The 14,231-nt window shown below is 44.2% G+C and overlaps 1 protein-coding gene across 1 annotated transcript in view; it reads right to left on the reverse strand.

Moving 5' to 3' along the window:
* The window catches only part of dedd (death effector domain containing), a 45,127-nt gene that overhangs the window by 14,401 nt on the left and 16,495 nt on the right, over nt 1-14,231 (reverse strand). Inside the window, exon 2 of the mRNA XM_049581742.1 lies at nt 9,856-10,495. Coding sequence (XP_049437699.1) covers nt 9,856-10,420 — 565 coding nt within the window. The 5' untranslated portion in view covers nt 10,421-10,495. The remainder of the gene's footprint in view (nt 1-9,855; nt 10,496-14,231) is intronic.

A 14,231-nucleotide genomic window follows, 5' to 3' on the forward strand; every position in this document is an offset into this window, starting at 1 on the left:
AGAGATGAGCTGGAGTAGTTGTTGACAGGTTTTGTTGTTGAAGAACAGCAGTGGCTTGTATGCCTATTGCCAAAAGCAGTTTTCAGTTCTGATTTGTGTTTAAACAGGCAGGTACTGTAAAAATCACACAAGTTCTAGTTTGATTTAATAGTTCTCTATTCAGGAAGTTTTCCTAGCATCATTGGCCTCATTACTGTAATTCAATTAGCAATGATAGCTGCTTTTTGACTTAAATTTTATATACGCTTATGTATGTTTTAGTGTGTAGTTTGAGTAGTTTTTCATGTTTAAGTAAATGGTAGAAGATGATTGGGCTTAAAGGAATACTCCGACGATTTGGGACTCAAGCCCTTTCCTATCATTTTCAAAGTGAGACAACATCAACAGTACCTTTTTTGTGTCTGTACGTGCAGTGGCTGGCCTCCAGCTGTAAGCCTTGCGACTTAGCTTAGCGCAATTGCTGGAAGTGGGTAGGAGTCTGTAGCCTCCTTGGTAAAAGTGAACAAAATAAACCTTACAGAAACCCTGTAGCTGGTGTTTTTGCACGCGCATTTAAAATAAAGATCTTTAAACATTAATTTGAAAAACGAGAGTCCTTTTTAGTCACTTTAGAAGACGTCTGATACACAGAGCGGAACAGTGTTTCTGTCATGCGCTGTGATCCGGGGAGGCAAGCACCAGTGACACACTATAGTTCTGTGTATGTCCCAAAGGTATTTGGTGAATTATAACCATAAACAAACATTAAGAGTCACTACACATGTCCCCCCAGAATTCACCAAAATTTGGAAGCACAAAGGGAAAATGAACATCAACGAACTGGAGGTCTTATCAGTCTACCCACCTGGCTCCGCACAACTGGAGTAGGGGTTGAGGTCCCTGCAGCGGGTTATTTAGGGGTTTTAGGGCAGGGTGGGGGCAAATAGGGAGGTCGGCCCAGCCGTGACGGCTGACCAAGTTCAATCGGCCTGTCCAGGTCCGCTTCCAGTTCAGCAGATGAGGACTTAAGATGAGGACTGTCGAAGGCGACAACTTCCAACTGCAGACCTGTCGTGGCCGACCTGAGCCCCTGGACCTCCTGGTCAGAAGTTTGGTCAGCCGCCATGCGTGTAGTCAAGCCCCAAGTGGATGGTTCCCATGATGGCCCGGGAAAGGCAGTCTGCAACAAGGATGTTTTTACCCACCACATGTTTTATGTCTGTAGTAAACTCCGAAATGACAGAGAGTTTGCCCTGTTGACGGGCAGACCATGGCTCGGCTGCCAGGCCCCATTTTCCCACTGCTCATGAACTGCACCGACCGCATAGTCCGAAGCGTCTGTAGTAATGGTGATCTGAGCATCAGGTGAAGGGTGCGGCAGCATTACTGCGCTTGCCAGGGCTGCTTTAGTGTCCTCAAATGCCTTGTCCCTCTCTGCGGTCCAGTCCACGGCGTGTCTGGCGGACTTGCCTTTCAGGGCCTCATAAAGAGGTTGCATCAGTTGTGCAGCTTGGGGGATGAAACGGTGGTAAAATTTCACCATACCCAAAAACTCCTGTAAAGAGTTCACTGTGGTGGGGCAACTAAAACTCACCACGGCTTCTACCTTTGGTGGGAGGGGAACTGCCCCGTCTCTGGTGATGCGGTGTCCGAGGAAGTCAATGGTGTCCTGCCCGAACTGGCATTTAGCTGGCATTTTTTTGTGTTTTTGAGGCCAAAAGGCATCCTCAGGAACTCGAACAGGCCGAATGGGGTGATCACTGCAGTCTTTGGAATGTCCTGTGGGTGAACCAGCACTTGGTGCGCGGATGAGGTCCACTTTAGAAAAAATGACACACCCAGCCAGGTGGGCGGAAAAATCTTGCAAATGCATCCCGTATAAGTTTGCGCATTAAAAGTGCTTTTTTTCCGCCACTGACCAGTTCAGATCACCAGTGCTATCTCTGTAGATAGCATATTATAGCGGCCCTGGGGCAGTGGTGAGTGTGGTATGAGTGGAGTCAGCTGTCAGTCAGTGTTGGAGCAGAGAGGGGGAGGGCCTTTTTCCCAAACGCAAGAACAGGATGTCGCACAACACCCCGTACAGCTTTCATAGGCTGCCTTTGTCGGACAGTGAGATGCTAACATTCCTCTCCAGACACTGCGCTTTGCAGACCATCGGGTCTGCAGTGCTCACTTCTCCCAAGATGACTACTGCCAGCCGAAGAAGAGAAGACATCAATTCTAAAACACCTCTTCCTCAAGAAAACGGCTGTCCACGAGTAGAGAGCTACAGACACAGTGGAGCAAAGCTCGTGACATCACACAGCCCAGAGGTAAGGGAAAGGCTAGTATGCTATTTACAGAGATAGCACTGGCGATCTGAACCGGTCAGTGGCGAAAAAAACACTTTTAATGCGCAAACTTATATGGGACGCATTTGCCCCGTTACCGTTTTAGCTCGTTTCGCGGCTCCCAGTTGCATCCGCCTCCCTCAATACTGGGGAAATAGGGCCCAGGTTGAAAAATACCGAAGTTGTCCTTTAACATCCACCAACAGTCCATAGGCGCATAGGAAATCAGTGCCGAGAATGGGAAAAGTCACTTTAGCTGTGATAAACTTCCAGTTGAAGCGCTGCCCCCCAAAATACAGTTCCACATTCCGTGTACCATAAGTGCGGATGGGAGTGCCGTTAGCGGCGGTCAGGGAAGGTCCATATTCTCCTCCTAGCATGTCCACTCGTGATGCCAGCAGGATGCTTGTCTGTGCTCCCGTGTCACACAGAAATCGCCGCCCAGATATGGTGTCTTGGATAAACAGCAATCTGCCTGTGTGGCCGACGCTCATGGCACCTACTGAGCGCTAGCTCCGCTTTCCATCCCCTGAAAGTGCATGGGAATGGCATCTCTTGGCATTGGGTCCGAACCGGTGTGGTAGTAACACCAGCCGTTGGGCCATTGCCGTTGGGCCGTTGTTGTCACTGCGGCGATATTCATTAAACTCTCCGGCTTTGATGGGGCAGCTTGGGCTGGAGCCTGTGCAGCCACACAGTGTTGAAATCCAACCAGGAAGATTTTATCAGCTTCCTCGGCCAGAGCCCGACAGTCAGTGATAGTGGTGTTTGCCAAAGCAGCTCGTACCTCAGTTGGCAGCTGGTGTAGGAAGAGGTGGCGAAACAAGAAATCCGGCTTGTTCTTTCCCAGCAAAGCTAGCATCTTGTCCATTAGCTCAGATAGCTTGCTGTCACCGAGTCCTTGCAGTGTGAGAAGCTGATGTGCTTGTTCGCTTCAGAGAGCCCAAATGTCTTTAACAGTTGGCCTTTCAGCATTTCATATTTGTCTTGTTCTGGGGATTTTCGAGGATGCTAACTACCCTGCTAGCCGTTGAACTGTTGAGGGCTGCTACACAGTAGTACATGGTTGTCTGCCGTTATCTCTCGTAACACAAACTGCTTTGGCTTAGGCGAACCAAGGCGGCGCAGCAGACTCCCAAAACTTTGGTAATTTCAGCAAAACTGCGTTTCGCGTCACGCTTGTCTCTGGAAACGTCCAGCAGAGTTGGGGTCACCAATGTAGAAAAGCGCTGAAACACTCTTCTCTCTCTGACAATGCAATGGCGTGCCGTTTATTAATTAATTCACAATCAACTCACTCTACATGACAAACTGTCTGACTTATAACAGGCTCCTGGGTAACCAGTGCCATAGCTACCAGACAAGCTTCACCCAGGGGCAGACCAGTAACTGCTAACGAAAGATACTAACTGGTATCTTTATTTAAATCTGTTTTCATGTGAAACATAAGGCCTATGTTCTCATCCAGGGTTGGCCTGTTGTCACTTGAATGTACTTTACTGTTTTGTTATTTGCTCAGCTCTCAAGCTCTGTACAAGCAGAATTATGCTTCTTGGTTTAAAATGTAGGCTATTGTCATAGATTTCATTTGTTTTTACATAACTGTGCATCTCTTTCCATCAGGAAAGATATGTTTACATTTGTTTTCACAGCTGTGCTTTCTTGAGCAGATAAAGAAAAACCTGTAAGGTTTTGAATGTGATTTAAGTCTTTAAATAAAACAGGTTTTGATATACTTACGGTTTTGAGTAAAAATGAATCACTTTTCTCACTCTGTATGAAATACCGGTACCATACCATATACCGCCATATGGCCTAATGTTACCGGGATATGAGTTTTAATCCATATCGCCCAGCCCTACTTTACACACATCTTCAACCCAGCAGCACAGAAGATCTATACAATCAGAACAGTTTCAAAATGAGTGTCACCCATTCACTATCTGACCAAATGTCTCTCCTTCTGTTCAAGAGATACGGTGTTGAGTAATGACCGGAAAAGCCCATTTCTAGTAAATGCTTTTGGTATAATACTTTGGGAACCAAAAACCCTTCAGACATGGTACCCAGACCCTAGGTCCGTTTAGTGTTGCACCGCAAACAGTACTTTTAAATGTGGACGGGGTTATTGTCACTCACTTCTCAATCCAGCTCTTGCTGTATTTTGTATTTCCTTATCACCGGTGACACAGAGGAAAGTCTGCACCTCGTTTATTGTCCACAGAATGGGGTTACACACTGACATTTTCAGAACAAAACAGAGCAGTCTGCAGTAGGGCTGTCAACGAATATTCTAAATTCGAATTTAACTTCGAATTTGAAAAAAAAAAAATGGACCTTCAAATGTGAAAATTGACATTCGATTGTGGAGGGAGAAAAAAAACACCACCGCAGCTGTCCTCTTTCCAAGTGGGCGTTGGCATCAGACGTGCATTTCTCCACGCTGGTCGACAAGCGGTTCTGTTCCCAGCTGTTGTCTCCGTCACCCGGCTTGACACATTCGCTCGCGGCTCACGCAGAAAATAGACCAGACGCCGAAACAATCATTGCAGGGCACGAGCCGGTCATGGTCCGGTGCTTCGCGGCTATTCGCAGCGCTTCCGCGGGCGGTGTGGATGACACAATCGGTTAACATGGGCGCCAAAAGGAAACTGGCTTTGCTTCTCGGCGATTCGAGGCTATTCGCAGCGCTTCTGCGGGCGGTGTGGCCACGGGTCGGGGGGGTGGGGGGGTAGCGAGAGGTCCGCGGTCGTTTATAACGTAATGCAATAGATAATTGTTTTATGTGTTTTAATGTGTAGGTATGTAAATGTTTTCAAAGACGGTTATGTGGAAATAAAAATACCTACAAGTAGTTATGTTTCCTTGTATTAATACATATACAAGTATGGCAGCGTTACACACTCTCCCATGACGGTGCTTAGTAGGGATGTCTTGATCCGATCCTTGGATCGGGTATTGGCGCTGATCACGTTATTTTTACAAAATTGGAATTGGTAATAAAAGATTGGAAGAATCAAAACAACAAAAATGGCCAGGTTTTTCAAATATGTTGTTCATTGTTGCCTCTGTTTTCCAATGTATAAAGTGTGGCGATCCTATATATTTATAAATATATTTTTTTTTTATAAGACAGTGGTTATCAGCTGATGGCTTGCTCACCTCCAGACACACCCACCAGTGCTATTGGCCAGTGGGATGGCTCGATCAGCTGAGCCCAGGTAGACCAGCCCCTACATTATGTCGCTCCTGGCAGTATGGCGAGAGATGCCGGCAAGTGAGAAATGAGCCAGAAGTCCTCTGCATATTTAGCCTACCACAGCATTTTACACTGCTCAAAGTCCACGAAAAAGATACGCTTCCCTGTGGAATATCATCCATCCGGTCACCGGCCTCACTTCAGATTCCCCGCCACAGATATCAAGGGATACTACGAAGCCTCCACGCCCGAAACAATGCCAGAGTGTTACGGCATTCACCCACGGTCCCGTGAGTTGGCAAAAGCCAGGGGTTACTTTTTGTTGCATTATTCCTTATTTGGAACCTTCGGGCCGGGTTTGATTTATTGTTTTGAAACTGAACCGAGTCAGAGCAAACAGTGGATTTTCTTTACTTCCTTGTTTACGAGAAAACCTGGGGTGGAGTTTTCTTTTGTTTAGTGAACTGTGTGGACTGAACTGAATTGAACTGTGATATGTTATTTGGAAATCCTGAAGTGGAGTTTTTTGTTTGAACTGGATTGAACTGACTGAACAGAACAGAACATTTCTTTTCTTTGGCTAAAAAAATATATACTTTCTTGAAACTGATTACAGTTGTATTTGTATTTTTGAAAATTGAGTATAATTCTTTTGTTCTGCAGAAACCAGGTAAAAACAATTTAATTTTGGTGTTAAGGGACCTGTTTTATGGGTTTTATGGTTTCTTTGTGGCGTTTGACTGAGTAAAAGAAAAATATTTGGTTCATGTGTCAAACCACTACAAAAGATATAGGCCTATTTTGTTTGTTAAAGACAAGAAGAAGATACTGAATTTGTTTACATTTTGTGCTGCTGAACCACCAATAAGCTTTTTGGATACTATTTAAATAAAAAACAAACCTTATGGGACAACTTGGATGCATTCTTTTTTTTTTTCTTTCTTGATGCTTTGCAAAGTATTGGATCGGACTTGGTATCAGACTCGGTTTCAAAATAAAGGACTCGGATCGGATGCAAAAAAAAATGTGATCGGGACATCCCTAGTGCTTAGTGCACCTCGGCCACAATTTCCAGTTTGAAAAATGGTCCCTCCCCTTCCGCTACGTAGCCAAGATAGCGACCACTGAGGGTGAGAAGTGTCCATAGTTCCATACTCAACTTCTTAACCATTTTGAGTGCACTATCCGGGTACTCATAGTGCACTGCATTTTTCCATACTTCTCAGTGTGAACGCACTTATGCACAAATATAAAGTATAAGTACAGAAATATGCAATTTCAGAAACAGCATAGGTCAATTGAAACCAGCCACACGGCAAGTAACCTAGCTGAACTGTTGTCCGAGGTGATAAAAGAGTGGAAGCTAAGCTCTGCTGTCACCTGAAGTATGCAGGAATGAAAGCGATCTCTGAACTCTGACAGAGGAAGATATAACAGTTGCAGAAGATGTGGTAAAAGCTCTAAAGCCACTGACGGCAGCCACACTTGTAATGTCTGAAGAGAAGTCCCCAACTCTGTCCGCCATTGTGCCTCTGCATCTGTTGGAGGAGATGAGCGGTGCCCCGCAAGACCCCAGAGTGATAAAGGACCTCAAGAATGTTGTCTATAACAACTTGAAATCAAGGTAGGTTTACTTAACGTGTATTGTGTGTTACCCTTGATTTATATCAGGCATGAAAATGGGTCAGGGGTAAAAAAGGTGAGAAGGATACGAGACCCGGAACCTGCTAGGGGGTCCCGAGGTTATGATCCTCAATTGTTTTTTTTGGTGGAAAAATGAGCTTCAAAATGCTCTGATTTTTTTTTAGATTTACTCTAGTGGTGGGCACATGCAGAATTACAAGACTGCACAAAAAAAACAATATGAATGTATAATTAAAGAACAACTTCGGTATTTTTCAACCTGGGCCCTATTTCCCCATGTGTATGTGTGCGTATGATTCATAGGTACAACTCGTTTTAAAATTGGTTCAGTATTGAGGGAGGCGGATGCAACCGGCAGCTGCGAGGTAGATATGGGGGCAAATGCGTCCCGTATAAGTTTACGCATTAGAAGTGCTTTTTTCGCCACTGACCGGTTCAGATCGCCAGTGCTATCTCTGTGAACAGCATACTAAGCGTTTCCCTTACCCTTCACTTGAAATGGAAGCCAAGATCGGCAGTTCAGGAGGCAGAGGCAGCTCTTAGGCATGCAGAGATTGTAGGTAATGTTCAGTGTGGCCGGGGCGGCCTGGGGCTTGGCTCAGGCAAACCAGTATGGAATAAAGCAGGTCTCAAAGATAAAAGAAAGCCGGTTGTGGAACAGATACATAGACAGGAGGAGATATTAAAGGGTGCAAAGGCAGTGGCCCAGGCTAAACAGGGACAGTGGTTGAAGTGGGAAAGTGTAGAGAAGAGGAAGCTTAGTTGGAGGGACCTGTGGAATATAGAGGAGAATCGTATTAGATTACTGGTAGGGGCTACATATGATGTGTTACCAACCCCCTAGAACCTAAAACTGTGGGTAAATGGGGACCCATCATGCCCATTGTGTTCAGGTACCGCAACTTTAAAGCATATTGTGTCAGGCTGTAAAGTTAGCTTGTCACAAGGCCGATATACATGGCGACATAACCAGGTGTTGAAATGTTTAGCTGCAGGCATCGAAGGGAAACGAAGACAGGTGAATTCAGAAGGTGTTAAGGATAGGAGTTTAGCAATTCAGTTTGTCCGTGAGAGAGAGAAATACAGAAGGGATAAGTCAGTAAGGAGGCAAGGGTGTGGCCGCCTAGAAGGTGCTTGTGATTGGGAAATGCAAGTAGATTTAGGGGGAAAGCTCGTTGTTCCCCAGGAAATAGTTTGTACCAGGCAGAGGCCTGACATAGTGTTGTGGTCAGTGAGTCAATGAATAGTTTATTTCATTGAGCTGACAGTTCCTTGGGAAGACTCAGTGGAAGAAGCCTATGAAAGAAAAAAGCTTAGATATGCAGACTTAGGAGCAGAAGCTGAGCAGCGAGGATGGAAAACTAGGATTTGTCCAGTGGAAGTGGGGTGTAGGGGATTCATAGCAAGATCAGCTGTCTCGCTCCTGGGGGAACTCGGAGTGCGGGGACAGAGTTTGAGGAAGACAGTGAAGGAAATGTCAGATGAAGCAGTTAGATGTAGCCAATGGATCTTGAAGCGAAGAAATAATGTCAGTTGGGGGCCAGCAGGGGGAACTACTAAGCAGGGTACATAACTCCTTGAGATCAGGTGGAGAGATCCACCAATCAGTCCTCTCAGAAGAAAATCCAGGAAGAGGAAGTATATTTAAGTGTGGGAGTAGCCTATTTGAATCCCTTTTGTTTGAGACAATGCTGCAAGGTGAGTGTGTTTGCTGATCCTGTGTGTTTATCTATCTCCTTAACTTTAGCTTATATTGGAGTTATGCTATGTAGCGTGTGAAACAGAGTATGGTGAATGTGCTAGGAAAGGTAGTATCAGCACTGCTTCTACCTGGAGCTCGCATGTACGGAGCCTGGGTTTGTTGAATGTGACAGTGCTGTTTGGGCTGAGAAAGCCATGTGTAAAGTAAAGGAGGTTGTTGGGTTGGTGCGGGGAGCAGTGAGACCTGGCATTAGGGGAGTGTCTCTGGGACGCCAGAGATCACTGTCTAGCCTCCTGGAGGTGTCGTGGGACCAACTAGATGAAACACTGGTGAAAGGAGGTTCCCACCTGATGACCCCAAAGACATGTTAGTTATCACTGCTCACTGGTCTGTATAGTTAAGCCTTGCCATAATAGCTTATCATAGGGCTTAGGAGGTTATTCACTGAGTGCTGTTCCTTTCTCTGGAGCACAAACTTCTTGTGTTTATTTGAATTAACTGCATTATATTGACAGAACTGACAGTTATTACATTTAACTGAAATCATATTTTATGCATGTTATAATTTTATTACCTTCATGGACACAACTCATAACCATAGGCTACACATTAGCATCACAGGAGCAAGCAGCAGACCAGCAGCAACAGTGCCGCAAAACTCAGAGCGCTTAAGACAATCAGCTCGTGGCACAGTTGACACACAAGTAAAAGTACATGAAGTGTGCATGCATGTGTGTTTGTGTGTCAAACTCCACTGAAGGGAGAAGCAATTTCAAACCATAGAGACATCTCCACGGCTGACATCTCCAACACTCAGCAGCTCACATCTAGACAATATAGATTTATAGAAAGCACTACAGGTAAGAGGAAAATATATAGTTTTGATTCTGGGGTGAACTGTCCCTTTAATAATAGTAAGACCTTTAAATCATACTGTCAATTATTCAACATGCATTTAAAGCCTGGTGTCAACATAGTGATGAAACTGCATTACTCACCAGCCTGCCGTTTCCTGAGTGTGACATAAGGCAATAGGTCATGTCGGGTAATAATCCTTAGAAGCTGGAGAACATGTCGGAAGTTGGTCTCATCACAGCGACCCTGGCGCTCTAGGGCCAGCAGGAAATCCCTTCCACTCTTGATGCCACCGCGCTCATACTCGTCAATCACGTCAACAAAAAGGAATGACAGTACCCTGACATCACGATGGGTTAGCTGGGCTCCAACTATGTCAAACATGCGGTGAAGTGAGTACAGCCCATGGGAATTGTCCACTGCTTCCTCAGGCCACGGCTCAAAGCCCACATCTCTTCTGGACAAGCTGGAGTTGGTGCAGGATGCAGAATTGTTCCTATTGGCCAGCTCTCCGCTGGCTGCTGCCACCCCGGAGCAGCCCGGCCTGCCTGTCAGAGCTCTGTGATCCAGACGCCCAGCAGTTGCACTGCTCTGACTTGAGTCCAGCTGATTAGCCTGAATGTGATGCCGGGCCTGCTGAGCAGAGGAGTTCTGGGCAAGCTGGGGAGGAATAACAGCATTGGGAAGGTGAGGCTGCTGTGATGTCATCTCAGGGCCCGTTGATGGTAGGGGATGCTCAAATCCCTGCAGTTCGTGCTGTCTTTGTCTGCTCCAACTGATGAGCTATGTACAAAGAGCATACAACCATTCATTAATTGTACGATCATTTTATACCAATCTTATCAGTGGCCATCATCTTTGACATGATGTAACTGCAAACACATGCAGGGTTTCACACAACTTATTAGTGTGGAGGTGAACCACCTCATCTGATGTCATAAATCATTATTATTTTCAAGACATTCAGAGACACACAGCGACACCTCAGCATGACCTAATCAAGCCAAGGCCACTTATTTGATAAAGGAGAAAACTGTGTGGACTAGAGTAAAATGGTAAATTGACTTCACTTATATAGAACTTTTCTAGTCTTCCAACCACTCAAAGTTCTTATGAGTCACATTCACCCATTCACACACACAGTCACACTGATGGCCAAGGCTACTATACATGGCAGGGGTGGAAGGAAAAAAACTATACAGCATTGTATCGCAATATTTTGTATGGCCGTATTGTATCAACACACGGACGCCAAGTGTTCATTTTTTACTGCATACATTAGTTTTTGCAAATACATGCAAATTTAAATACAACTTTTTGTATATACTAGTAATACAACTAGCCAAGCTAAAACTAACACGCATTTTGTAGTTCTGCGTTGAACGTTGACGTGGAACCTATGCTGTAACCTATGCCATAGCCTGACATGCACCTCCCTAGAACTGGAGCTTTGCGTTGCGGTGACGCAGACCTCATGTCTGTCGCTGTATACTGACACCTTGAGCTTGTATTTACTTGTATTTCACAGATAAGAAACAAGCCTGTGGCCCTTTGCTGCATGTCATCCCCTCTCTCTCTCTCTCTCTCCCCCCCTTTCACACTTAACTGCCCTGTCCATTGAAGGCAAATAATGGCCAAAAAAATATCTTAAAAAAAAAATAAATAAAAAAAAAAAATAATAATCACACCGGGCTACACAGCCTCTCTACCTGAGCAGCTGAAGCTGCGGCTCACACCCTCGACACACAGACGGTGCTTCTGCATGCCAACGTGTGCGCAACTGTGAGAAATAAATATGTGAGTTGTACGCTGCTTTTCTATCTTTTTTTTATTTTTCTTTCTTTCTGTCAGCGACATACACTCCATACGCTCTGATAGCACCCGAATCAGCATGTACGCATCAATCATCCAGCCACACCTGTCTGCAGCTGCATGGACATTTCCACCGCTCTGTGTAAGCTTAGTTACCTTTTAAATTATGTGGAGCAGCGCCAGCTTTCCAGGTGATTTATTCTTCAATAATTAACTTCAAATATTTAACAAATATTTGCAAATTTATTTAGCAAATACCGTGGGACATTTACATAGTGGTCAAGAGTGCTGTGTGGTATAGATAAGCATTGGCTACAATGTTTTATCATGATTTATTTTATTATGTGTCAATTTCATTCATTTAACATATTCAATGTTGAGTTTCATTACATACAGTTCCATTAAGGGGGGGTGTCCAAGCAATTTGACATATTTGAGCATTTTATAAAAAAGTAACCTTGGTTACCTTTCCAGGTAATTAGCTACGTTGATAGTGCAATGCTCAGTTACTAACTCAGTAACTTTTTGGGGAAAGTAACTAGTAATTATAACTAATTACTTTTTTTAAAGTAACGTTCCCAACACTGGTGGTCTGTATTTTTCTGGTGAAATCTGACACATGACATGAGCGATGGCTCATCGTTATCCTACCAAAAAAAACTACTGGGATAATGACCATTCGTAGTATCCTGTATATCTAACTACAATTCCCACAATTCCTGTGCCGTTACCTCTAGCCTCTCCCATCGTTCCTTCACTTCAGCAAAGCAGCGGTGAAAATGAAGAGGTATTTTCAGCCCCTCGACAAAAACCCCAAACAAAAAGAGACCGAAAGAGAAAAAGACATACTTGAAGAGAAAGATGTGCCAATTCCGCAAAATAAAGATATACCGACAAAAACGATGTTTTATGATTAACTGTTCATCCTATGATACCAAATGAGCGAATGTTTTTATTGTATTACTGTATTGCATCATTGTATTGTTTGTGAAAATAAGATACTTGTCTAAACTGAAAACGTTTTTATAAAAATGTTTTTCTGAAAACATTTCAAGTTCTTATCATTTATAAAATGTTATATTTATTGTGTGCATTGTATGCATTGATATTAGGGGTGTGCAATATGGACAAAAAATAATATCTAGATATTTTGGGGGATTTTGACGATAACGATAATCAGACAACATTCTTTTAAATATGTGTTTTTAACAGCCTGAGTTATAGCTCATTAATTGTTTCTCATGGATGATATTAATGGACACAATGTTGTAAAGGAAAAATGTTCTTAACATTTCCTGCTGCTTTTTTACCTGCTCGCTCTGTTTGACTCTGGTGACGGCCTTTTGTAGCGTCAATTCCGGATCCATTTGCAACTGTTCAGATAGCTGTTTGTCCCGCAGACTCACCACAAGCCTGTCCCTCACCATCTCATCATGTAGAGCCCTGTAACCGCAGTGCAGCGCCGTAATGAAACTGTCTGCCATCTCGCCCATTTCTTAATGCCGCTGATTAAACTTTGCTCTCTCAAAGATCACATTCCTGCGATTCTCTTCTGCTTGCGTCTCCAATCCAGAAGCAATGCAGAATCTGTCGAAGCGTTTAATCCATTTAGGCCAGTCTTCAGCCTTCAAGGTGATCCTTTCCGGAGGGGAGACTTGAAATTGTGCCATGTTGCTGCTTCGTTTAGCTAACTGTGGCTAGGCTAGGTAGCTCCGTAGATGGTCTTCCGGTACTGCGAACTTTCCCCACCTACAACTAGACACTTTCGTGTGTTGCTATATGCAGACTAAGTCACTAGTACTGTCGCTCGCATCTGACTACTTCTGACACCATGTTCAGTTTTTTATTGGTATAAACCAAACCACCAACAAACCACTCATGAACCACGCAGGCTTCAGGTACTTGAGCAACCCGTTAATTGTTCCCCTGCAACACAATACAGCATGAGTTCCCACCTTACAGGCTGGGACATATCACTACAGTTGACCCACGTCTTCCAAAGCTGCTGGAGCATCCGTGGGCGGTGTTGCCATGTTGTCTCTCTAATGTTTGTTTAGCAGCAGGCTTACCTGCCGGGAAGGTGCCAGTGAGAGATATGGGACCACCTAGGTGTACTGCAGCGTGCTACTGCACACAAGTTACGTAACTCTTGTTCGGCGAATGTGTGGGGTTTCAACCTGGTTTCAGCGCGTGTTTTCAGTTGTTTTTGTGAAGTCATTTGCATACTCGATAACGTAAATTTGCACATTGTTAAAACAACAATGACGATATTATCGTTAACGATATATATCGCCCACCCCTAATTGATATCCTTTGCCAGTGTGTTTAAATGATGAACCGCATTACTTGTGATTTGTACAGGCGGTAATGGACATTTTATATTTGTGCTACAAACTTTCTGGCCTGTGCTAAAAAATTATCAGTTTGGTTGAGGCACTGTTCAACAACTGAACAATCAAACACAACCATCTGAGAAACAAAATGAATAATGATTTAAAAAGATTGAGAAACACTGAGAATTCTGTCACACAAAGCTGGACGAGCACCACAAGAATAACAAGGCATGGCAGAAATGGTCAGTCAGGTCTTAAAATGCAGAGAAGTCATTATCAGCATTCTATTGCCAAATTAAATATACTCATTTACGTTGTTCATAAAGTTCTCAGAGAGCAAATATGCAATTATGAACACAATAACTCAACATTAT

This window comes from Epinephelus fuscoguttatus, linkage group LG7, assembly GCF_011397635.1.
Source record: "Epinephelus fuscoguttatus linkage group LG7, E.fuscoguttatus.final_Chr_v1".
Classification (NCBI taxonomy): Eukaryota; Metazoa; Chordata; class Actinopteri; order Perciformes; family Serranidae; genus Epinephelus; species Epinephelus fuscoguttatus.